The sequence below is a fragment of the Uloborus diversus genome, chromosome 4 (genome assembly GCF_026930045.1).
Source record: "Uloborus diversus isolate 005 chromosome 4, Udiv.v.3.1, whole genome shotgun sequence".
NCBI lineage: Eukaryota > Metazoa > Arthropoda > Arachnida > Araneae > Uloboridae > Uloborus > Uloborus diversus.
In genome coordinates, this window is record NC_072734.1 from 169,135,292 (window position 1) to 169,162,957 (window position 27,666).

Here is a 27,666-nt window from a genome sequence, read left to right on the forward strand (position 1 = left end):
ACTGCCATAGGCAACGCCGCAATCGGTTCTGATTATTGTTACTGCAATAGGCAACGCCGCGATCGTTTCTGATTATTGTTACTGCCATAGGCAACGCCGCGAACCTTTTGCCAATTTTAAATAAATTACCGATACAAATACAGGCCCGTCATTCAGACTTCCTCTCCCCACTTCTTCCTGGATTTTAAAATGTAATGTAATTGTGCATTTTTAAAGTATTTTGATGGTGTATTCCTTGAAATGAAGGGCACGTACAAAAACATGTTTAAAGTGTTCTATTGTTGACTGAAAATTTATGGATTCTTATGCCTTGTAATCAATGTTTTGAAATTATTTCATACGCAGACATACTGGTATTTAAGTTAAATCATAAAAGTAAATCTTTATTCTCAAATCTAAAACTTGTTCTAAACGCATCTGCTGTTCACAGGAGATTGGCGAGAAGCTACTCGCTAACAAAGCAAATGTACACAAAATACTTAAGAAACGTTAAAATAATTACTAGTTAAGAAAAAAGTGTTTTTATGAAACTAAAATGATTTTTGCGCTCATGATACACAATGTTTTATTACATTTAAAAATGTTTTTTTGCGCTCATGATACACAATGTTTTATTACATTTATAGGTAAGATCAGTACAAAAGTTAGACAACTGTGGGATATGTACTCGTTGAATGGTAGGGCTTTTTCTTCAGTTTTTGATGTTACAATAGTGCACCATTGCTATAAATATAATTTTTCCCTTCTGCAGTTAAATGTTTTTACCTTTCATAGCTTCAGCCACTTCAGCTAATGAAAACTTCTTCAGTGGTTTCGGTCAAATCGAAATTGTTCCCCATGTCACATGGTACTGTTGCCGTATCAGAATAGTAGGGTTGCACTCTCTCCCCATCTATTCCTTCTTAATGAAATAAATCTGCTCACTGAGTTTAATTCGGATTGAGAAACCCTATTTAACCCTTAGTTAGGCGGAGATAAGTTTCATTTTATTGACTGTTAAATTTACTAAGTTAAAATTTCAAGGACAAGATAGCACCTTCTGAGATTGCGGAGAAGTAAGTAAACTATCGAATACATCTGTTTTTAAATATTTAAAAGCACCCATTCGCCCCTTCCCCTAAAAGGTAGGGATTAGAAGTTAAATAAATTTTACTCAAGGGCCTTAGTGAATCTCTGTCCTAGAATCATTTTTACTCCTGCAAAATGTTTTAATGAATAACTACTGGAAAGACGGGGCCTCATAATGGGTTTAAATGTAAAGTGCAAACAAATTCATAAATTGCACCCATTATCTGATGTATATATCTCGTGAGCAAATAAAGAATATTCAAATACTCTGTAAAAAAATTCAGGGCCGTTCCTTGGGTAAATGGGAAGCTAGTGTACATTATTTCTGCCAGTAACATAACTAATAAGAAACAAAAAAAAATTAAAAGTCAATAACTTCTTGAAATTGAACTGAACCTTTCTGAATAATTCAAACACTTTTCCAATCACCAGTCACGTTTCTGGAAAAATTCCGGTGTCACCCATCTGGGAGGTGACATCCAAAGTGAAGTTGCTTGGTTTTTGAGCAATATAAATGCTTAAATTCAGGAAATTGAGAATACATTGCTTGAATTACACGCGAAAAAGCTAGATGCTACTAGAGCAGTCAACTAGATTTGTGAAGTTGGCAATGCTATTTGTAGTATTGAAGTTGTGTAACTTTAATTTAGGCACTTGTACTAAATAACTGAGTTATTGAGCAATGGTTCTAAAACTGTAAATAGAGATTCACAGGATAGTCGTTGCTCGTTAAATATTTTTTACAGCTTTCTGAAAAGTTGTTTTAATTGCGTTTATCGAGCTTCAATTTCGAAAAATTGGCCGTCTTCTAAACGTTTATGAAGATGGTCTACAAACATGTTTTTAAGAGTTGAGTTTCAAAAAGAGTTAGGCTTATAAACGCTTTTAACCTCTATCATTCTATAGATCAAAGATAATTTAGAATGCCTTTTCAAGATTATAAATTAGAACATTTTCCAATGTGAGTCCTCGAACCTCCTATCCCCGTAACATCACCAAAATTTGTCCAAAACTGTGTTTGAAGAGCTACAATTTCGAAAAAACCCTCCAAAACTCCGGGGAACTCTCCCCGCACCCCACCTCCCTTTTTCTAACATATTTTTTAATGTTTCAATTTTGAAAAGTGGACGCGGGAGCTGTCCAGAACCTCTTCTCCCCCTAACATTATCAAATATCATCTAAAATGCATTTTAAGACTACAATTTAAAAAAAGTTCCATAATGAAGTGAATTCTATTCTCAGAATTAGGTTCATATTGTAAATACTTAGACCTAGTAGGGACTTCCTTTTAAACCAAAAAAAAAAAAAAAGAACCCCCATTGTCTTTCATGCGTTAGAGATACGTTTGAAATAATTAAAAGGCCATCAATTTCATATACCCCCTTACTTTTTCGACCTCGCGACGGCCCACAGTGGTTCAAAACGACAAAAAAGCGGAAAAAATTCAATAACTTCGAATACTCTCAAAAAATGCTATGGAAAATTGTTGTATGGTATTATTTATCTTCCTGCTGGCTGATCGTATTCACTGCGAAATCCCGATTTTACGTCCCCCGAATCAACGTTTTCCCCGCGTTTTACGATTTTTATCATCAGGTCCCAGTTTTTCAGTGTACTAATAATATTAATTTAACCCGGATGGCAAGTTTATTATTTATGAATTTCCCCCATTTTACGTTTTCCCTTGGCAGTTAAAAAAAGAGAAAAATGTTTTAAAATTAAGCAACGGGTTTCCTTCTGTGCATTTTTAAACATAATCCACTTCGTTGAAAGTTAATCCATGGAAACAGAAATGCTACTGCTCTATCCGTAGCCGACCTTTGTGGACCATTCGGCCGCCAATGAAGATGAACAAGAAGAGGAAACACAACTCTTCTCTTCTTTCAATACTGCATTTCAGAGCTTACTAATACTGAAAGACTATTTTCTTTATCATAAAGACCAGGAAAAAACTTTGCAAAGTATTTCAATCCTGGATGAATTAAATGACTCATTATTACTGACTATTTTCAACCTAAACGCCCGGATTCGTAACTTAATGTGTTAGAATGATCTAAATTGGTATGTACAATAATGTTTTTTTCGTAAAGTAACGCGTTTTTACCTTTTATGAAAGCGTTATCGTAGCAGCCTTTATTATTATTTTTGTTTCCTTTTTTATCTGATTTTTTGCTTTCTATACATTTCTTATACTTTACGTTTTCCCATATTTTATGTGTTTTTTTTTTTTTTTTTTTTTAAATTTGGACTGACGTTTTCTCATATTTTATGTATTTTATATTTGATTCAGGCCACTGAGAAAAGTGGAATCGGGGTTTCTCTAATAGTTCAAATTCATTTCTGTTTTTAGCGAAAAATATAAATTAAATCAGTTGTATGTGACACGCAAGGTTTATTTATTGCAATTGATACAGTTGAACAATATTTTCTGGCAATGTTGACAAACTGAGAACAGCTTTATACTAGAATGATTTCGAAAAGGAAATCAGAAATTTCAAACGTTTGATGATTTTCCAATTTCATTGTTTTATGAACAGAATGGTTATTTAACATTTTATATTGAAAATTCTGTATGAGTTTTCAAAATTTCTTTCTCATATGCATCTTCTTTAAAGCCATACAAAACGGGTCCGAAAATTGTTATTTTCAGGTTACTACTGCATTGCATGTAGAATAATGTTCCGCATTAAGCCGTAAGAACGTAAATCTATTTTTAAAAAAATCATCTATATTTATTGATGAATGTTTCAAAGAGCCCCAACTTTCGGAAACAGTAAACAAACGTTTTTAGGCTCTCCTGCAAATTAGTGAAACTGTGACACGTTAATCTGGAGCATGTCGAATTTAATGACCAATCTCTTTGCTAAAAAAAGCAATTTATCCCCGTCATACCCTTACGGGTTATTTTCTAGTTTACTATATTGGTGTTTGTAAAAAGCGAAAATCACATCTGCCACGACTGCAGTCGCAGGTGGTCGCAGCTAAAATGTTGTTGTTTTTTTACAGGAAGGATTAAACTATTGATATGTTGTAAGTTTTAGCCCACCGGAAGCCGCCAATAAAAGTATATTCCACAATATTTTTCATTATATTTTTTTGAAAATAATGTTTTTTTATTTTAGGTGGTTTTCTATTTTCATGAATTTTTAATTTTTAACTACGATGTAATATGCATCCTATAAGTGTGAAAAACCAATCAGAGATGACTTTTATTAAATTTTAGTCCTCCTTATTGAACGAATGAATTAAAACTGAAGTATAAGCCGTACGTCCGAAAAAAGTAAAAACATAATTGTTCAACAATCTTGCCTTATTTTTGTGAAAAAGGAATTTTTTTTTTTCAAAAAACTCTTATGGAGTAAGTTACTACAACTCAAGGACTAAGTAATTACGGCATGAAATATTTTTTATCTTAAAACTTAAAAATGGCTATTTTTTCCGCCCTTGAACCACTGTGCGGCCCTGCACAGATGCGTCTAGGACGAGTTATGAAAAACGCTTTCAAAGTTTGTATTTATATTTTGTACATTAGCCAGCTTAAAATTTAGTTGCAACACAAATGTATTTGTTTCTGAAAAGTAGTTGTATGAATTTATGGTTACACAGAACCTTTTTTTTTTACGTTTGAGAGGGTGTGTGTGGGGGGGGGGGAGTTGGCACCACAAATTATCACCCCAGGTGTCACTTATGCTAGATACGCCACTGTTTATAGTTATAGCTTGATTTGCAAGAAAACTTGAACTTTCATTGTACTTAAAATGCCTCCTTCCTGATTTACCAGAAACGCTCCAAGAGCTAAAATGGCCGAAACTAAGGCAAAATTGCAAGCAACAGCCGAACAGCTTATTTGCTTGCAATTCTAACAACACTACAGTATCCAGAGACACAGAGACTGCATCTTACCCTCGTTTGGGGCTCAAGCTGAAGACAAAACACCAAACAAAGAAGTTGAGCATATTTTCACAACAGCGAAAAGCCTGCATTCACACAACTTGTACCAATTTAGGAAACATTTCCTCAATATTCCTGTTTTTCACAGGAAACTGATAGAAACCCGTGAAATCCAACGTTAGCAACGTTTCCTAATTTTCTTACATTGTATGGTATTTTACGGGTTCTGAGGCGATTCAAGAATACTACGAATGAATCGTTTTTCCGTTGACACAAGAAAAAGTCATCAATTTTGCTTACTGTTTATCGATTGCTTTCAGGGGCTCACTGGCATATCGGCCCGCAGGCCGGTGTCCTTCCCTTTTCTGCACCCTTGCGTCTTGCAGCCTGTGCGCCTTTTTTTTTTTTTTTTTTGCACCCTTGAACAGGGCCGAATTTAGCTTCATGCCGCCCCTAGGCAGATTTGAAATCTGCCCCCCCCCCCCACCCCAATTACGCGATTAATCCAAGGTCAATTTAAATACTGAAAAGCACCTTTTTTTTTCGCAAGCCCATCGTAATAGAGAAAATTTAAGACTCGCGAAATATTTAAACTTCATATATTATAATCAAATTTTGATTCCGTTAATAGTAAATTCACAAAATATTCAAAACGCGAAATCACCGATAGCTTTATTTTCGTGAAAAAAAAAATATATATATATATATATATGTATGTACTCTTTATACTTCTTATAGTTATGTAGTGCATAATGCATGCACCCCATGTTTTTCCTTTTAAATATTGCAAGTATTTTGATTACTATTAAAATTCGCAATCGCAAACCTTTCAGGCAATCTGTATAACCTCCTCGATCCCCTTGTATCACATGTGATACATAAGTTTCATAATTTTTTGTGAAGCCTGAAACGCAAAAACAAATTTGGGACCGGTTGTATCACATGTGATACAAATTGAAATACCGCATATAATTTTCTCGTTTAGTCAGCAGATGGTAGTACCTTTCCATGATAGGGATTTCAAGTAGAGTCTCAGAATCAAAACAAGATGGCTGCGCGTCCTCGAAGTAAGTATTTTTTTCTTATTTATATACAAATATTAAACTCTTTTTAAGCTATGCATTTTCTTTGCATGTGTACTTTTTACTAGTTAACACCAAAAAAATAAAATTTTATTGAAATATTTAAGCATAATGACTTGTTAAATTTGTTTGTATCACATGTGATACAAGGAGTCCTAATCACTTTATAAACACACTTTTTTAATCGATTTTGTTTTAATTTTTTGAAATATTTTGGAAGAATTTGCAGAGTGATATAATTATTTCTCAAGGTGAAATCTTTAGTTGAGGTGTTTGCTTTTTATTTTCATCTATTTTTCATGATATTTTTTTTAATAAGGTTTTTTTTTTCCAGTGAAATATTTGACACCAGATGCAGTTTTGGAGCTGATGAATCGTGATGATTCTGATGTAAGTTCACTGTCAGACGAAGATGATTATCAAAGTGATCATGGAAGTGAGATGGAAGAAGATGATCCGGATGTATCATCTGACTTTTTTTGCTCAACGCTTTTCACGAAAATAAAAAATAATGTTACTGTACTACTATGATACTACTAATATGTACCTAAAACGTCAATAAAGCTTGATTTTCATGTTGGATTTATTAAATGTATGTATTGTGTGATTAAAGACTAAGATTTAATTAATTATTTTTAATCTTGCTTGATACTTAAAAAAATTCTGATTGTAGTGTCTTGGTCCTGATGTATCACATGTGATACATCCCCCCTAGCTGCTATAAATTAAAAATAATTTTTTTTTATTGCACTTTTCTACATCATAGTGACCATAACAACTATTTAAGTACCTCTTACCAAATATCAAGCTTTTATTTTTCTCTCGGGTCTGAGAAGGATAAGGCATGTGGAATCTCTATGGGGCTTTAAATCTGCACAAGGCTTAGAGAGTTTTTTTTTTTAATTCTTTGTAGTTCGTTTCAAAAGCGTTCAATTTCATTCTAAAACTATTTATTACAATTATATTCTGCCTTTTAGTATTTGTGTGTCTGAAATTTTGTATTCGATTTTAAAGTTTCATAAGACTGACAACGGCATTTAAGGTATCCGACTGTGTTCGAAGACTTTTTTTTTTTTGAAAAATAATTTGAACATTTTTTTAATATTATTTTTTAACTACATATGTTTCAAAACTATGAAAAAAATGTAAAAACAAGCTTTCAAAATATTATTTTTTAAAAAATGGACAAATTTGAAGAAAAATAGCGAAAAAACGTGACTTACGCTAAAAGCTATGGACAAAATTTGGTTCTAATCACACACAAATCCTTATAGTAATACATTTGCATGACATTAGTGTGTGTTTTGCTCTAAAAGTTTTTTTTTTTTTCTTTTCAAAAAAGTTCTGAAGTATAGCCGAACAAAGTTCCTATACTGGTATTTTTTCGTAAACAAACGCCTTTGTTTAAACTAATCCGCATGAAAATGTTACTTAATAATGAAATTCAGCTTAGCTTTTAGAGGAAAACATCAAGCATATTACAAAGAACTGTCCCAGAAAATTCCATATTAATACTCGAATAACTTTTTGAGATATCATTGTTACAGTAGACAGCTTTCTTCAAAAATATCGTTCTTCAGAAAATGCGTTTAAATGCAGCTTCCGGTCTTAAGTTCAGTGTACGACTCTGTAATAATACAGCTATAACTCCAGTTGTAATTCACGTAGAGTAAAAACTAAGACAGTTTTGGAAAGCTAATGAATTAGACTACAAAATGAAATCATAAAAACCATTACGAATACTTCATCGAAAATGTCGATTTAACGCAGTCGGATAACTTAAATTCACATAAACAGAATTTGGTTAATTTTTTCGTTAACAAAGTAACCGAAAAAAAATAACTGAGCAATAAAAAACATCGTAATTTCAAAATCTCTTTCGGTTTTTAATTTCGGTCCCCCCCCCCCAATATTCAAATACGTATATTAAAACAATCAGATTGTGGCGTTTTAAAGCGTCACCTATAATATGTAAACAATACATATTAAAATTAAAAAAAATATTTTAATTCGTTCTATAAATAAATGGTTTTCCAAACGGAGTAGGTTTTAACTAACTTACTGAGCAGAAATAATAATCCCAAATTACTTTCCAATTCTTAAAACATTCAAGTAATGTTTCGTGATGAACACTTCTAAGGGTATAAGAAGAATAAAATGCTCGTTTTAAACGCAGAAGGAGATCATGGTCACTCAGCCCTTCCAGTGCTGCACATAGTCATTTCAAGAGAATTCAGATGTTATGTTTGTTTTACCTGACGCTATCTTCTTGAAGCGCTCCGGAAGGACCTTGTTAAGGGAAAAAAACTCTTGGAAGGTATTGATCGAAGTGTATGTTTTCTATAGGGGATGTACTCGGGCCCTGCCGCAATCTAAAAATGAAACTGATTACCCATTACCGGAAATCTGTCACACAGAATTTTCTGTGGTTTCGACAATTACGTTCAAGTCCACTGACAAGTTAGGATCAGTTATGTAGCAGTTTCGGGTAAAAATAAAAAAAAAGAACTGAGGACAAAATTTGCCGCCCCTAAAAAATTGCCGCCCTAGGCAGCTGCCTACTTTGCCTATTAGGAATTTGAGCTTTGCCCTTGAACCTGCACGTCTTCGTTCTTGTTTACTTTTTTTTTCTTGCATCCTCGAATCTGCGCGACTTAAACCTGTGAACCTGTTTGCCTTTTTTTTTTTTTTTTTTTTTTGCGCCCCTGAATTTATGCGTCTTCATTTTTTTTTCTTTTTTTTTCCCGCGCCTTCTAACCTGTGCACCCTTTGGGAGTCAAGGTTAGCCCCTGTTTGGGGATCCAGTCCATCCCTGTTTGCTTTTTGCGTGATTAAGAGTGGTTTTAAGATACTATGTTGACTTAACATCGGTTTATGCATGTAGCTTAACATAATTTAAAGAATTAGATTCATATTTAAAACTTGGCGAAGAAAAAAAACAGAGTTCATAATCAGTAAGGAAGTGTAAAAAAGATTACATAAACTCGTTAATAGCATTAGAGTTGAGTGATCTTGACGGACTTAACAGATTTCATTGACTTAAAACTGTTTTGCATTAAAGCGTGACAAGATCATATAAATAATCCACGCGATGAATGTATTGATGCGTTGTGAAGTCAGTTACACCTTGTAAGAGCTCGAATGTATCGAAATCGCATTTTCAAGAATATGGACGTGATAATGTTAAAGTATCTAGCGAAGATATGAATTATTGAAATATGACCGGGAAAATTTTAAAAAGTAGAAAGTGTGACACATTGATTGAGTGAATTGGGAAAGGAAGACTTATCTTCTGATAGCATGATTAAACCACTGAAATTTTTTTAAATTATGATCATGAATTTAAAAAAAGTAAATTTTTAAGCTCTGGTTCGACTTTCAAGCTGGATTTTAACTTGTTAAATGTACCGGAAAGAAAGGTTCAATAAGAGTGAAAAATTGTCTTTACTTAAATCGACAGATATATTTTTTTTTCTTATTTTAAGAGGACGTAATTGCAGAAGTGCTCCCCCCCCTCTAAGAGCAAAGGCGCAGCCCCCCAATACCACGAGGAACCCCCTCATAAATCGGAAGCCCCCCAAAAAGAGGAAAATATCCCTTAAAACACCCCTTCTAAAAATTTTAGTGGCGCAGTCTGCGCCATGACCCCTCTAGGTGGACACCCTGGTAATTGTGTACCCCCTCCCACACACATAAATGTATATACAGGCATATGGTGGAAATTCCGTATGTATAGGAGAGTCACAAACCAGAAAAACCAAGATCAGGAATTCTGAAACCGTGAAAAAAATGTAGTCGGTTCTCTGGAAACTTGGATCTGTCCATGTAAAAAAAATATTTTAACATTCAAAAATTGACAGTATAATTTTTTACGGTACTTTTTATCACAATGACATAATTTTAAGATCGTAGAGTTCATAATTTTATCTTTAAAGGTTGGCAACACTGGAGTTTTCACTTGGGATGTAGTGCATTAAAAATTAAATAAATAAACCGAACAGGTTTTTTGTGATTGTTTTTCATAAGTGTGATTTTTCTGTATCATATATAACTAGTTTTCACAGTCATTGCAATAATTGTTTGTCTTTAGTTTCACATACTGTTGCGAAAATGATAATATAAAAAAGTTACAATTACCTTACGAAACACATTTTTAATGCCTAGTAAAGTTTTTTTTCCCGCAGAAAAGAAAGAAAGAGCGCAGAGAAAAAGAGAGAGAGAGAGGAGGGGGGAGGGGCACACCGTTTTGTGAAATTTTCTCGTAAATTTTACCGGTTCAAATGGCAAAAAAAAAAAAGGGAAAATAAATGCTGTACTAAGCATTTTAATACTTAGTGTTCTTTTAATCATCATCTTTATCTTTTCTAATAATAAAGCTGAAAGTCTCTCTGTCTGTCAGGATCTCTGTGACGCGCATAGCGCCTAGACCATTCGGCCGATTTTCATGAAATTTGGCACAAAGTTAGTTTGTAGCATGCGGGTGTGCACATCGAAGCGATTTTTCAAAAATTCGATGTGGTTCTTTTTCTATTCCAATTTTAAGAACAAAAATATCATAAGATGGACAAGTAAATTACGAAATTATCATAACGTGGAACCGTAACATGGGTACAAGCCAATTGGCGAGATACGAAATTATTATAACGTGAAACCGTAACATGGGCACAAGCCAATTGGCGAGATACGAAATTATTATAACGTGGAACCGTAACATGGGCACAAGCCAATTGGCGAGAAAATTCACTATACATTATTTGTAAATATACAGGCGAACCAAAAACCTTTTAATTTTTCTATTACGGGCAAAGCCGTGCGGGTACCACTAGTTTTAAATACAATATACCAGATAGCCCTGTTATCATATCCAGAGACTGCAGTTTCGTTCTTATTAGAACTCATCTGTGTGGATTAGTGAATAACCGAGCTGGAGGCAGATGTCATCACACTGAAGCTGGGTTTCTAATAGAACGAAACTGCAGTCTCTGTATGTTATAACTGAACTGTCTGGTATATTGCATGTAGTTCTGCCTTAGTCCTGGCTTAGGGGTGGTAACTTACCACAACATAAAAAGTTTAGAAGAGGATTCTCTTTTTTTTTCTTTTATGAAGGTTTTTTTCTTTTTTAAAGCATTTCTTTATTTGGTTACTATTCTACCAAACTATTAGAAACATTAGCGTTTCGGAAATCGTGGTTGGTGAAAGTTGCATAGGACAACTTGTTTTACTTTTAAATTGCTTTTGTGGGGTTTTTAATCCCTTTTTATTATCTCAATTTTCATTCAATCCAAAAATGGAAAACCAAATAAAAATAGTTAAGATAAATTAAACTAAAATAAACAATCAACTACCACTTAAATTCATTATTAACAAACAAGAGATCTCTAATACAGATGAATTTTCGTTTTCAATCTATTTTTTACATGTCTATTTTTGAGAGGGAATTTTCATCCATAACACAATACACGAAACAAATTAAACAATGAAGGGCGGCTTTATGAAAGGATAAAAAAAAAAAGAAAGTCGTGTTGTGAGCAATGATCCGGAACGGAGACTTGGAATCTGTTATTACATTTTTGCTTCGGTTTTCACTTTCTGACATTAGGAAAAAATAAATCAACAATTTTACTTCTCGTTGAAACCGCTCCGTGTCTTCCGTCAGAAAAAGAGTTAATTGAACATTTCCGCTAAGATTTTTTCAAGTAGGCTCGGAACTGATGTCTTCCGCCTTTTCACTTTTTGTCTTATGTTCCATATTTAACAATATCGAGTAAATAAACGGGTAAAAGTCACCACCATGAAGCATGTGACATGTTCAATTATGATGTAATGGGCTTTTGTTTTAAGATCATAATTGGTGGAACTCTTTCCATAATTTAAGGACAAAGTTACCTATTGAGTTAGTCATGATGAGTACAAATGCTTTTACTTCATAAAATACGATTGACTATGATTAAAAAAAAAAAAAAAAAAAAAGACAAGTTTTAGTTTTTACTTTGTACAAAATTTTGGTTCATCTAAAAATTCAACTACTTGTAACAACCAACACCTTCGCTGTTTACCTGTAGTCACTATCGCTATTGTCAAGCATTATCTAGCTGCTACTAGTGAAAACCTTTTTTCTTTTTAACCCACGATCCACATCTAAATAATGCAGTTTGAATGAGTAAATAGACATAATCAAAGTACAAGTTGCCGCCCACGTTGTTTAGTGGTCAGAGGACTGCGATGGGGTGGTCCCGGGTTCGAATCCCGGTTAGGCAGGAATGTACTTTTTCTCTCCTGTCCTTATTCTTCCTTTGTGTGAATGTGTTGTTATGCTGTGAATACCCTATAAACGGCTCCATATTGCATGTGTGGACTGTGGAAGTTGGACTTGATACTAATATAAGGTGCAGTTAGAAAAGTGAAGCAGCGCATCTCAATTGCCGACCTAGCTGGTATAAGACAACAACAACAACAAAGCACAAGTTGCCAAATATTACTCGTACGCGCTTTGGAGTCAACACAAAACCACTCTATCCATGTGAAACTATGAGCTTTGGAAGATAATTATAATTAATGCGAGAGCCAAAAAGAAATTGAAAGCTTTTTCGAGTTTCTTACACTTCGAAGTTCATAACTTTATGCACTGATAAGAGGATTTGATCTCGAGGAGAGACGTAGATGAGGAGGCTGCTCTTTATTTACCCTATAACACAAGTCTGCAATATGTTTGCAGTCTGTACTCTGATTACCTCAATTTTCTTTGTAATTAATTCACGCTCAAAATTTTTTACTGTTTGACCTAAGTTTGGTTTCTTTCTCTTGTTAGTCATAAAAGTTTACTTGGTTGTTGAAAGAATAAACTTTATACATCGATGGAACTAACATTCACTTCCACGACACGGGTATCAGTCACGTGACTGGGGCATTCCCTTTCTTTTGGTCAAGAGTACAATATATTTAACAGAGTTCATCGGCTCTGATAGCTATTCCAACAAAGCTCGCCAAATATGGAAATCCTTCTCCTCCTCTCACATGATAAATACAGGATTCAACTATCCTTACTCAATACATTGAAATGCTCTCTTTGCTCATTATCATATCACTATGGTGTTAGTCTTTGATACCCATCGAACACTTTACTGTGATGCCAGAAACAGCATTTTTTTTTTCTGGGATGTGGCAAATTGGAACGTGACAACCCTGATATATGAGGGCGTATGCATACGAGAGGGGATTGGCAACAATGGTCATGAGTTCTGGTGGTTACCCTATCCCCTCTCTGGTTGTGCTCCTAATTTTCCACACTTTTTCAGATTTATCTAATGATTTCGTAACCAGCTGCTGAAAATCCAAGCTTATGTGTTTTATACTTCAAAGAACACATTGATTCTAAAGTTTTCTTTGGAGGCAGTGTGAAGCTCTACTGTCGCGTCATTCTGTTTTAGAAAAATAACGAAAAGTGGGCTCGCGAGAGAGAGTAAAATACCGTTCTAACTAAATGTGTCTGTGGAAAAGCAAGGGGAGATCCATCCTCACTTTGGAGGGGGTCATTATTAAAACATGACCCCACAAACCGAAAGGGTAAGGGCCACAACGTAATATTCGGGTGCAAATGGTGAATCAGGGGTTCTCCCAGTTATTTCTCAAATTTGAAGTCCAAAGAGAAACTAGTATGTTGTGGCCATCACGAAACTTTCTTCTATATCTTTCTTGTGAATTCTGATCAATCCCTATGCTTGAAAAGAATGCAATATTCCCAGCAAAAAAAAAAAAAAAAACTTGACGACCGTCCGAATTCCTGAATTCCCGCAAAAGCAAAGCAAAGAACGACTTGAAAGTTATTTTAAAAGCCTTGCTTGAATTAATTAGATGTTTTATTTGTTAACAAACATAAAATGGCAACAGTTATTAATTTTAAATCATTGCGATAACATTTCCGATTATCTCCCGAAAATTAAAATCACGTGAAATAAGCAGACGAGAATATTGTAATTTATCTTTCTTATTGTTGCATTTATAAAGCTATTTTTATTAACACAAAAAAAAAAAAAAAAAAATCAGACCCCCATGGAGCGATTGGCGCCAAAATTGAAACAACGCCTATTTACAAATAGATTCACATTTATTCCAAATTTCATCCAGAACGTAGCATTACTTCTTGAGAAATGGCACTCACAATGAAAAAAAAAGAACATTCGATTGCGCCACCCCCTTTTCAGTTTTTGACACCAAAATAAAATCAGCTCTTATACCCACTAAGGTCTACTTGCCGATAAATTTTTCTTTCATTCCGTTCATTATTTCTTGAGATACAGCAGTCACAATTGACGACAAAAAACGTTCTATAGCTCAACCCCCGTTTGAGTTATTGCCACCAAAATTGAATCAGCACCTGTTCCTGTTAATGGCAACATATGGTCCAAATTTTGTTTGATTCCGCCAGTTACTTCCTGAGGAATAGCAAGCACGCGTAACTCAAAAAACGTCCCATTGCTCCACCCCCCTTGGAGGAATTCGCGCCAAAAACCAATGGGCACAAGTTCACATAGGGGCACATATGTGTACCAAATTTCGTTCGATTTCGTGCGGTAGTTTTTGCTGTAGAGCGGCCACAAAAAACTGGTCACACACAGACGTGACACACACACATACATACACACACACATACACACACACAGACAGACAGACATTTTCCAAAAATAGTCGAAATGGACTCAGCACACCTCAAAACGTTCGAATCCGTCAAAATTCGAAATTCGAAAATTTGCACGAATCCAATACTTTCTTCTATATATTAGATATAGAAGAAAGTAAAAATTGCCGTCGTATGGTATTTTTTGGTCACATTAAGGGGGATAGGGTTTATGACCCGCTGATCACCACCTGAAACAGTTCTGCATTCTAAGAACGTTTCTACTATCTTATCTCTGGTCGGAATGGTTACCAGTGCAATAAAATACATACAATAAAAAAATAATGTACTTACTTCTTTTTGATATGCACAGGATAATAGTGGTAGTATACGCAACACGATGCTTCTGCATAAGCCACGCCTACCACTAGGGCAAGCAAGCACAACTTCAGGTCCACCTTCATCCTGAAACATACAAATAACAGTTACTTTAACCACTCAAGAAAACATTGGAAGCACACGAATTAGAAATATTGTTGACGATAAAGTAACAATAAATCTTAGTGCCTTTGTGTTCTGAGTCATTGATATTAGATATGATTAATTGCTTTCTAACTGCCTGCCACACGCAAATGCTTTTCAGCCATCCTCCCTTATTGATTTGTACTACCCGTTACTCTAAGACTCTAAAGTTGTCGGAGTTGAAGCAAACTGTTCTTAAAAGATGCTCTGGTTTTGCTTTAAAGTCAACTAGGAAGACAGTCAGTGATATCATCGTCGTAGATTAGTTTTCGAGTTTGTCATAACAAAAAGATTGTAACTTCAAAATGCGAAAGATTTCCATGAACTGTCTTAAGAGTAAAGATATTATTTTCCAATATTGCGCTAAAACAATTCTATTAAATAAATTCTTAAACCAAGTGTGTATCTGATCTTATTATGCAGTAACTGTAATAAAAGGAGGAATAAAAGAAAGTTGAACCAATAAATGTGACCGAAGGAAGATGTTTATGTAGCACATATCCTAGATACATATGTAACCGCCTCCTCCCCCTAATATTGTGTGCCGTTTTTGGTGAAATTTGATGAATTAAAAATAATTTAAGATAGAATGGGAAAATTTTTCACAATTTAAGTAGCTATATTTTTAGAAACTCCTAAATCCATTTAAATTGTCACCTCCCCCCCAGATGGGTGTTCCCCAAGACGACCCCCCTTCCCCCTCCCTCTATAGTAACGCTTCTGAATACAGACATCTTTAACTTTGAGACGGAAGCTTACCAGTTGGGTTCAAAAAATTCAGAAAAGAGTAAATTTATCTTGAGGACCAAGACCGTACCAGAGGGGGGTAAGGGCGGGTTCAGGCTTCTTCAGAAATTGTACGTAGTAACGGTAATTCTTTTATCGACAACGTTGATATACTTGTTCGGACATAGTAGAAATACGGGACCCTCCCTGAAACAAATTTCTTGTAATATCGTTGCTGATGATCATCATTACAAACATAAACTTTGTGCAGTCAACTCTCGATAACTCGAATACAAATTTATCTCGAAGTTTTCAAAAGGCCCCAAATTTAAGTCTGTGCGGAACTGCTCAAAACTCGAACTACCAATGACTAGAAAGGTTATAGCCGACTTCGAGGTGCTTCGATATGCCACAATGTCTAACAAACAAGCAGCCAAGTCTCTACCGGAACCATGGGCATACATGCTTTTGTGACATGCATCTAATGAAATTTCAACCAAGAAATTTTTTTTATGTAATAGATTACAGCAAAATCTCTAGCACTCCTTAACATAACAAACAGAACTTGCCAAAAGTGTCACCCATTTATATACCTTTCTACTCAATGCTGTAGTTGGAAAAAAAAAATGTTTGGGGGAGCTCACCAAAAAAAAAGGTGGTTTGAAACCAATTTACATTACATCTGCATTATCCTCATATACAGGGTGCCCCAAAACGACCGCATAAACTCTGCGCAGCTAGATTCCTCGTTGGGAGTACATCTAAACTGCCCAAAGAAGCGTTCCTGTACCATCCATAGTTTACAGAGAAAAAGACGAAAAACAAAGTATGACGTCACTGCCGGTGCAAGTAAAAAGCACTTTATTGGACACATCAACAACAGTATTTTCATATCTTTCCAGACGATAATGTTTAAAACGTCAGTACACGTATTCGTTGTTATACGCATTGTACGTATACTCCTTTTGATGTGTTCAATAAAATGACGTCATACTTTGTTTTTCGTATTATTTCTCGTACACTATGGATTATGTACAGAAACGCTTCTTTGGGCAATTTTTATCTTCTTCCAACGAGGAATCTAGCTGTGCAGAGTTTATGCGGTCGTTTTGGGACATCTTGTATATAATACCCAATTTACTGATAGAGTAACGCTCTGACGTCATCAACAATGAAACTCGCTCCTTAGCATGATAATTTGAAAATATTTTTTGGTAATGTTTGACATGCAGGGAAATGTTTTATTTTGACAAGGCTGAACTGCATCAGGTAACTTAACTGTTTTACTAGTAAGACTCATTTTAGGAGAATGAAGAAATGAAAAAAGGGTCAACAATAAACGCTATCTACTGGAGTTGAGGTTTAATCTACTGGAGTTACGGTTAAAATTTCAACTATCATAATGTCACCAAACAGGCCATTTCCTCGTTCAAATGTAGAAGCAATTTTCACCCTTCACACCTTGACGGGCGATTTTCTAGTTTTCACAGTCAAAACGAAATATTTCTGGGGTTGGTGCGTCGCCCCTTCTTGAGCTAAAGCACTATATTCTGCCCAAAATTTCCTTACCTATGGTGAGATTTTATAAGAGCTTGTCCTCAGCTACAAAATCATGAACATAGAGTTGAAATAAGTTTTTAACAAACACAGAGCAAGTATGCAACTGTAGTTGGGGTAAGCCTAACCTGGCAGCAATGTGAATACTTCGCAAATCCTAATCACAGCATTGCGATGCTGCCAGGTTAGGTTTGCCCCAACCATAGAGAGCGACCTTCTTCATGCATAAGTAGGGCCTTTTTTGTGTAGGAGCTTACAGGAACTTTTCACTTTTCACTCCAGAGTGCCCGTACCTACCACTATTTGTGGCTTAACCAGTTGAAAGGACCCCGAAGACAGCTCTGTTTTTTTTTTTTTTTTATCCAGACCAGAAACCGAGCATTCCCTGGTCCAGCACCCCCAAAGGTATCGTTTCACTTGGAGGACTTTGTGACCACGAGCATATTTAACGTCCCCCAGTCACCATTAATGAAGCCGGTGGATCTTCGACCAGTGGGGATCGAACCCGGAACCCTCCGGTGCTTACAAGAACTGTGCTCCTGCATTTGTTTTTACAATTTTATGCGAATTTCAGCATTTTAAACGAAATTCAAGTTGTTGACATACGAAAACAAGCCCTGAGGACTATAGGGCTCCCTTATTTTTTTTGTTAGAAATGAAGCACGGTTCAGAAGGCAGAAACTGGCTGAGAAAAAACTGGTGATCAAATAAGAGGGGAGGGATGATTCTGTATTTGGCATCTTTCGTGCCACATCGTGGTGAAGTTCAAATACATTTAACTAAGTCTGCGCGCTTTAGATCGCTGCGCTCACCAAGAGATAGTGGTAAAAACTACTTTTATGTGTACAACCGAAATATAACCTAAGCGCGCTTTCTAGTTAAATAATAGCTCGATAGTTTTTACTTCAGAAAAATTGGTAGTCTTTTCTTGAAAAACTATTCTGTCTGTTTATGACTAAATGAAATGGTAGTCTCATTTAATTAGGGTTTATCTTCGTAACTTGTGTTTCTGTAACTTTCTCTAAGATAACATTCAAAGTCAAAGTAAAACTGAAAGTCAATTTAGCAAATCAATTCATGTTTCTCTTTACCTTCATATGAGGCAGTGAAAAGCAAACAGAATGTACGTGGACAATTTAAAGTTTCTTATAAAACGCGTTTAAAGTCCTAGGTGGGCTTTCATTGGATGTTTTTTCTAAATCATGCTGTATAGCAGCATCTACTAGAGCATCTAGTAGTACCATCTCTTGACCCAAAGTAGAGGAGAGGTTCTCCTACAATTTGTACTGGTTATCTCCAAATTTTTAATTTTGGCACTTACATCCCTTTGTTTCTCACTGCCTCATATGATATAGTCAACGTAAAGCTACTAAACACGGGATCAAAATCTTACTTGGAAGCTAGTTATTTTGCTGATAATTTTCCTTTTAAACTTTTATGATATTTATTTGCCCCAGTGTTTCAGTGCCGGATCATGGGGAGAGTATGCCAAGGTACTTGGTCGGCAACTTCTTAAGGGTGGCAAGTTCATTCTATTTTTTATCGTTGGAACTCGATATAAAAACGTGAAGGAAGATGACTAAGGGAGCCAGCTTCAAATTCTTGCCCAGGCTTGAAAGAATCGTTGTTCTGACACTGTCCTGTTTCCAGGGGTGCGGGTGCCCACCTAGGGGGGTTCATGGCGCAGACTGCGCGGTCGAAATTTTTAGGGGAGGGGTGTTTTAAGGAGTATTTTTTCCTTTCTGTGGGGGCCTCTTCCTTTTGGACGTCCTTCGCGGTATTTATTTAGGGATGGGGGTGCGCCCTTGCTCTTAAGGGGGTTGGGCACCCCTGCTGTTTCAATCCGGAATGGGCATCATCGATTTACATTTTTGTATTTACTTACGAGACAAGGTTTATTTCCTTATTGTATCACTCACTCCCCCCCCCCTTACATTTAACTCGGAGATCTAGCTGGAGGAAGACTAGGGAAAGGATATTCTGCGCAAGAGGAGAGAGCGAAGGGTTTGAAGGGCAAAGGTAACATGGTTCAACCTAAATACTTCAGTTGCAACTTAACGAACACATCTTGTGCACTGTTTACATTTGGCCCCGCACTCCAAGCACGAAATGTCCCTAAGACTGTTGGGGTCCTACTGTTTGAAATAGCTTCTAAACCACCAGGACATGGTTGGTATAAGTGCTTTGCAGATAAAGTCCATTCCTAATAATTTCGAGTCTGGGCCCATGTCCTGGGAACTTTGTACTTCACTGGTTACTTCACAGGGTGGCCTTTGTGCAAGTACCATAAACTATACATGTTGAGTACACACTGCGTCACACTGAGTACACATTCTTCTGTGATGATACATCACCCCATTGCTTCGATTAATCCATTTGATTGAATTTGCAATAGTATCCATATCCATCCGGTGGTTTTTGTTTTATTATTATTACTTTTTTCAAACATGCAGAGGACAACGTCTTTGGCTCTGGAAAGGAAAAGATAAGCACTTGCACTTACCTTTTTGGATTTGAGTTGGAAGGCAACTATTAAGCGGGGACGGCGGGAAAGCGCATTATATAGCTAATGGGTGAGTCCGCCGTCGGTCTTCCGTTTTCCGTCTGCAATTAGCAGCCAGGGAATTAGCATTCTCGTTTGCGGGGCTGGGCCGATGTCGTGGACCACGCTCCGCTGATCCCGCGCTGCCTGGCAGATGGGATTAGCGCGGATGACAACCAGATCCGATCAGCGAAGAAAAGATTAGCTCCTCGAAGCGTGGGAAGGGAGAAACCGATCCGACGGATTTGGTCAGGGAAGGAGCTTTGGAATTGACACGAGCTCGGCTAAGCGGCCTACTGAAATACTACTACAAATTTGAAATTTGCTAATGAATGCATTAAATTTTCTGATCAAATTTTTTCAAGCACAGTCATGGGAGAGGCGGGGGAGGGGAGGCTAGAGTGAGAGAAAAATAGAGAGAGAAGAGAGTTTAAAAAAATTAATTAATCGACTATTGCTTCATTTTCTAAATTCAACGATGACTTCGGCTCTAGTAGCTTTGCAACTGATTTTGAAAGTATATTTGTTCATTTAAAGGGAACATCTTTGGGGTTTTTGGTTAATATCGCAAAACCACTATGAAGGTAGTTCAAGGTAATGCAGCTTTGTAAACACTTCCCTCTTCCACAAACCTTCACAAAAAAAAAAAAAAAAATCTTTTGCAAAAGCGTGTTATAACACACGACCTTCTCTCCTACCCCTTTTTAATTTAGACGCATTTATACAAAAGCAAAAAAAAAAAAAAAAAAGACATAAACAAATGCATAATTACATTGATTCAGAATTCGAGTTGGAGGGGGGGTGAAATGCCCCCTGGTTGCCCAAATGATGAACCTCTTTAACCCGGTTCACGTTGATCCAGGTTAAATTTGTAGATTAAATTTTACAAGTAAATAAATAAATAAATAAATAAAATGTATTTACAGAAATAATAATTTCAAAACATGATAGCGGAAACATAACAATAGTACGCCAAACGTCCGCTTTTTAATTTTGATTAAATGTACAGCTTCTGCATAGATTGTGCAGTAAAATATATTAATCTAAGCATCATGATGGCGTACATCAGTGGTGCCCAATCTACGGCCCGCAGGTCACATGCGGCCCACGTAGCTGACCCGTGTGGCCCTCTGTTTTGTTCAAATCTACATCTGTCCCACTGAGGCTACGATGAGTCCCAAATATTAGGAAATTGGTTTCTGGAAAACAGATGCAATTAATAAAGTTTAAATAAAAATGAAGCAATAGTTTTTTTGGAACCCCTGATCCATTGAGTTCCATTCGGTTAGTGCATTGATTCTTGCATTTATTTTCTTTATATCCCTTCAGTTGCTTTCTTACTCTACACTTTCAGTAGTTTCTCGAGTAGTTTAATTTTCCAACCATTTAAGTTTTGTTTGTGGCTTGTAGTTTGCATTTTGAATACTTTGGGTTGTTACTTTTGCTTATTTTGGAAGTAGAAATTGTTTTGCTTGATGCTTTGTTGTAATTTCCATTTTGGTTGTTTGAAAGTTCCTCAATGGCTCATCAACTTGTTTCTTTTACACCCATTGGTTTATCTTCTTTTACTTCTGTTAGTAAATCTCATTTTCTAATTATTTACGTTTTCTCCGATACAAACTTAGGGCTTTCGTTGAATACCTTTACATATGGACGCTCACATATTTTTGCACTGAAAAGACATTCATTGTCAACTTCGAAACCCGTTTAAGTAGTGTCGTGTAAATTTCGGACTTTTTCAAAGTTGTTTATATTTTTAGATTTTGAGTCGGTCACTAGTTAAGAAGTAAATCATTAACGGTTGTGGGGAAACAAGAGACTCAAACAATAACTTTCTTCGAGACACAGAGTTTAGCTTCATTTGGTTTCTCTGCCAATATCCTGCAATTAACTATTCTAATGATCTAGCTCTGCGTAGGAACTTTTATAATATAGTTATGACCAGGGTCCGACTAAGACTTTTGAGGATGCTGGGCACGAACTTAATTTGGTGTCCCAACTAGTGCCTATCTCACTCTAGGCCTCCCCTGACTATGGTGAGGTTCTGACAGTTTCAGCTATGACCTTGAAAATGTTTACTTTTCGCAGAGTTCAGTGTAAAGAAGACGTTTTATTGGTGCGAATTTGAGTTGGAATACTTTTACAAAACGACTACGAAAGTAACCCAATTCAACTCAGCTCCAATCACCCTTCCTTACCACCCCCAAAAGAGGCAAACATCGTCAAAGTCACAACTCAACTAATCAGAGCTATACTATACATTAATAAAATATCTTGATACTCAAGTGTTAACTGCAGCCATAATAATGTGAGATGTTGTCAAACTTTTGTCTGGTTACAAAAGGACATAGATACCAAAGATATCTGTTGTATAGAATTTAAGATGCGGTAAAAAACAGGATGTCCGAGAAAGATCCGTACAACTTCAAAAATTCATTGAAAAAGAAACAATAGGGTTACAGCGAAACTAATTAGTACATTAGATAGAATAATTCTAAAAGTTTTTTCTGCAGTATGTTTCTGACCATAGGTGGCGCTACATGTCACGCAAAGGAATATTAAAGCATTTTAGTTATTTCAATGGCGGATCGCGTGAAGAAAGCTCAATGTGTTGCGTGGTTTATCGAAACAATATCGCTGAATAATTCATTTCTACAGCGTTGGATTGGCAGGGATGTTCCCATTGCATGGCCACCCCGGTCTCCTGACCTAACACCACTGGATTTTTTCTCTTGGGGCTATGTTAAAGGTACTGTATGCAGAACGCAAGTTAACAGTCTCGAAGAATTAAAGCAAAACATCCAAACAGCTGTAGCTGCTGTTCATGTTAGCATGCTGAAACGGTCGTAGATGGAATTGGATTATCGTCTTGATATTGTTCGTGCTACGAAAGGGTCTCGTGTAGAAATTTCCTAAGGTAATAAGTTATAGGAAAAAAAAAACTTTTTGAGTTATTCTATCTAATGTACTAATTAGTTTCGCTGTAACCCTATTGTTTCTTTTTCAATAAATTTTTGAAGTTGTACGGATCTTTCTCGGACTCCCTGCATATTAAACCTGGAGTGGCTTTGAGATTTGTGAAAGTTATAATTGTAAGTCAATTTTTCGACAAGGCTTAATATTTGCTTTTTCTATGATGCAATTTGAAATAGCTCCATTTGAAAAAAAAAATAGCTAGAGATTTGGTGCCCCCCAAATGAAGGTGCCCTCGGCCCGTGCCCCATGTGCCCATGCCTTAATCTGGCGCTGGTTGTAATACAGTCTTTTTTTAGTTTCAATCAATCGTCATACATTTAAAAGTTTCATCATTTTACCGTCCACCAACTTTTACATTTTTTAGTTTCGTAGAATCGACATAGGTTGATAATTTGGGGCAATGGGAATTTTGCTTATTTCTACTTGATTATTATCGACACTTATCGACAGAATCTATAATAAAACCAAGATACTTTTAAAGTGGACGAAAAATAACTGATTCTGCTTGATACAGAAAATCAATATATCTAATTTTACTTTGAAGAGAGATTATAGTTTTCCGAAGTCAAAGTGCACCTGGTTCTCGAAAATCGTTAGTGAGAGCTCATTTCGTAATGAGTGGCAAGGTTGCTAGATGTAGAACTGAAAATAGCTAACATCTGACGATTTACATTTTACTAAAAAAGTTATTTTCGATCCCTGTGGTTTCTATTTATGAACACTCCGTTTTCGGAGTGAACACGATTAAAGTTCACACACGATTTTTCCATTTCAACAAACTTAGAAGAGTAATGACTCTTTTCAAATTGTCTCGAATCTTGCTCATATTTCACGCGGTCCATGCTATGGAAAAGTTTGAAGTAGTGCAAAAAAAAAAAAAAAATAATAATAATAATAATAATAATAATTTGAATTCTGAAATTTTGAGTTCAAATTATGTGTTTCGCAATCACGAGTTGCGACAGGACCCTACTCATTTGGGTTATTGTTTCTAGAAAAGGCTCCTAAGTCTGCCCCTCCTTCTGGGAGGTTACGTGTGTATAGTTGTGTGTGTGCGTAGGCTTGTGTGTATGCATAGACCTGTGTGTATACACGTAGGCGGGGGTGTATGTGTGTAAAGGCGTGTGTGTGTGTGAGTGTTGAGCGTGCATATGTGTAGGACATGGACGCCACCGCACGAGGAGAAGCGGATTCTGGGGGACAGTGCACAGGGCCAGAGGAGTTGCGCCTGCAGAGACCGGTGCGGTGGTGCTGCAGAGGCCCCTGGCCCAAGCTAAAAAAGGAACCGGAACTCAAAGATGATCAAGTGAGAACAATAAGCAATCGTGATTGCTCAAAAAAAAAAACTTTGAATAGTAGGAGTATTTAAGTTTAAAACAACCCTTCAAAATACTGATTGATTATGTTTAGATTTACAATCATTAGGGTGACTTAGAGTCGCAGTTTTTCTATTTTAAACTGCCCCACTCATGTTATACTTTTTGGTAAAAACGGAAGAACACTCCGAACTAGTGCATAGTTATTCAAACGTAAGAAATAATAATTATCAAATCCATTCAAAAGGAACTATTAGCGAGGTTTGCGGCAATATTGCCATGTTGTGTAACTTTGAGCCATGTCAGAAATGGTATGCAAAATAAATTATTTTATTAAATGTAGTGCAACTTTTATGCGGATATACAAAATTTCTAAATGCTTATAAACTTCCCCTTTGTTCTTCATCATCAACGCCACAAGATTTTTCTCATTTATAACATTGCATAGAATCTTACAATATAAGATGACTAATTTCAACAGCATAAAAAATAACTTTTAAACATTAACTTCTAAATGAGTTTTAAAAAATTTTAATGGCAGATTTTAACGAGTTATAACAAACTAGTGGTTCCCACACGGCTTTGCCCGAAGTAGAAAATTAAAAGGTCATTTGGCTCGCTTGTATATTTACAAACAATGGATGATGAATTTCTCGCCAGCTGTATTCATTTGCTTGCCCATGTTGCGGTTCCACGTTATGATAATTCCGTAATTTATTCGTAAAAGTTGTGATAATTTGCTCGGTAAAACTTTCTTAAAATTGGAATATAAAAAGAACAAAATCGAATTTTCGAAAATCGCTTCGAGGTGCACACCCCCATGCTACAAACTAACTTTGTACCAAATTTCATGAAAATCGGCAGAACGGTCTAAGCGTTATGCGCGTCACAGAGATCCAAACATCCAGAGAGATCCAGACAGACTTTCAGCCAGTCAGTTTATTAGTCAAGATAAAGAAGACAAGAAAGAAAAAAAAGCGGCTGAAATAGAGTCCATTAATCTGACACAGGGTTCCCCAACCTTTTTGCACGCAAGGGAACATTCTAGGATACCTTTTCTACCGTGGGAACCACTTATTTTTAACCGACTTCAAAAAGGAGGCGGTTATCAATTCATACCGTATGCATGTTTTTTTTTTGTTTGTCCACTCACAGCGTCTCACCTAATGGACCGATTTTGATGATTCTACTTTTAATGGATAGGGGATAGCTCAACTTAGGTCCCATTACTTTGTTTGACCATATTTGTTCGTTAGAAAAAAAGTTATGGTCAAAACACAGTAAATTTCATGCAAATTCCCTATTAAATGATTAAACATAAAACTCATTGTTTCAACAGTTTGGTGCCCTACAACAATAATATTAATAGTAATTGTGGTGATAATTTTGAATGAAGGCTTCTCTGAAGCAAGCATCAAGTTTCTTCAGTGTCATTGCTCTATAGTGGGGGTAAACCTAACGTGGAAGCGAGGTTTATGCAGTAATTAGGTTCTACTTAGCCTTCACAATGCTACTAGGTTAGGTTTGCTTCAACTATAGTAGTATTTTTATCGTTATCATGTATGCCAATAACAGATGATTTGGGCTGAGTAAGGAGATACAGGATTGCACAAAAAGCAACTATGCTGTGAAATGTAAATTAGTTAGGGAAAACGTAATATTTAAATAGTTATAATTCAATTAACACACAAATGGATTTCAGAGAGGAACAAAGATAAATTTTTATTGTCAATCGCTTCAAGTTTAAGGCATGTTTTTATTTTCTTAGTATGGAACATTTTTATGAAAAAAATAAGGTAAAGTTTCGTTATAGTAACTTCTTAATATTTCTGAAATACATTTACACTAAAAAGAATAAAATAAAAAAATTTTGAAAAAAAAAAAAAAAAAAAAGAACCGACTTCAAAATTGCTCTAAAAAGTGAAAAATAATTTTATTCTTTAAACACCATTGATAATACTTTTAAACATAATTTTTGAAGTTGGCGCAAAAACGATCGATAAAATCATTCACAGCCATAACTCAACTACAAGTATAAATTTAACCAGGCCCAGTTTCTTCACCACCACATGCATTACGCATTGATGACAGCATATTTGAGTAATGATATAAATGTTTCGTTCCTAACTTTGGATGATTTTTTGATAACAATATGAACGAAGCATGGTTACAATGGATTTTATTGTTTTTGCGCCAACTTCAAAAATTATGTTTAAAAGTATTATCGATGGTGTTTAAAGAATAAAATTATTTTTCACTTTTTAGAGCAATTTTGAAGTCGGTTCTATTTTTTTTTCAAAATTTTTTTTCTATAATGAATGGGGTTGTTTTCTTCAGTCAAAAGTAGTACTTTTAATCACTGAAATTGATAGAATAAGCAAAGAAAATAACATGGACCCAGAAAATTCTTTCATTTTCCCAGCAGTAGTTTTTTAATTAATTTTTTTAAATGTCCGATTTTTCAAGCAAGGCGTGATCTTGATGACGTCACAAATGATGCTCTTTGGCGCATTTTGTACCGCGTTTTCACGTTATGATAATCAAGCAGCGAATTAAAATTACGCTCTACGCTTGCTATCAACCCTATCGTTACCAATACACGTGAATAAAGATGCGAATTAATTATATTGCTCTGTGAATGGCAACACAGAATGGCATTTCATCATTTGTGATGTCATCGGCAAGAGATGTAAATAATGAAAGCGCACCGATTTAAGTAATTTTTTAAAAATTATAAACTTAAACAAATTATTTAAAAAATGGTTAGATCCTATATAAGATGTTCTTTCAGAAAAAAATAATTTTAAAATTTTGAAAACTACCCCATTAGCAGTTGGACAATATAATTTAACACGTAAAACGTATTGTAAATATTTTTGTGCAAAATAACTAATTACTTAACAATGCGTACAAGATCTACAAAGTTATTAAAACTCTTTATGAACCTCAAATACGCTTTTCATCATTGCATTTCATTGGGTATTGATTCGTAATTTTAAGATACGATGATATTCTTTCTCCAAACAAATGTCCGCGTGCTGATCTGTAAGTTGCGATCTGTGGTTGAAAAAACAATATAATTATAGAAAAACAATATAGTAAATGGGCTATCCCCAGATGGGAAGTAATATATTTGTACTTTCTTTTACAAAAAAGGAAGTATTGTATTCGCAAAAAAAAATTTCACTCAAAAATCGACCTTAATTTCCATTTTACTCACCCCCGAATGAATATTGAGTTTTTTTCGACTGAACAGACGTGGATAAATGCCTAAGAACGTAATAGATACGCGAAATATCCGTAATGACGATTCCCGAGTTAATTTCAACGAATTTTCTCGTGACGTCTGTATGTACGTATGTAAGCATG

At 35.6% G+C, this 27,666-nt stretch overlaps 1 protein-coding gene across 1 annotated transcript in view; it reads right to left on the minus strand.

The window, feature by feature from the left end:
• The window catches only part of LOC129220979 (uncharacterized), a 46,407-nt gene that overhangs the window by 7,683 nt on the left and 11,058 nt on the right, over nucleotides 1–27,666 (minus strand). Inside the window, exon 2 of the mRNA XM_054855415.1 lies at nucleotides 15,013–15,123. Within this exon, the coding sequence (XP_054711390.1) occupies nucleotides 15,013–15,123 (111 nt within the window). The remainder of the gene's footprint in view (nucleotides 1–15,012; nucleotides 15,124–27,666) is intronic.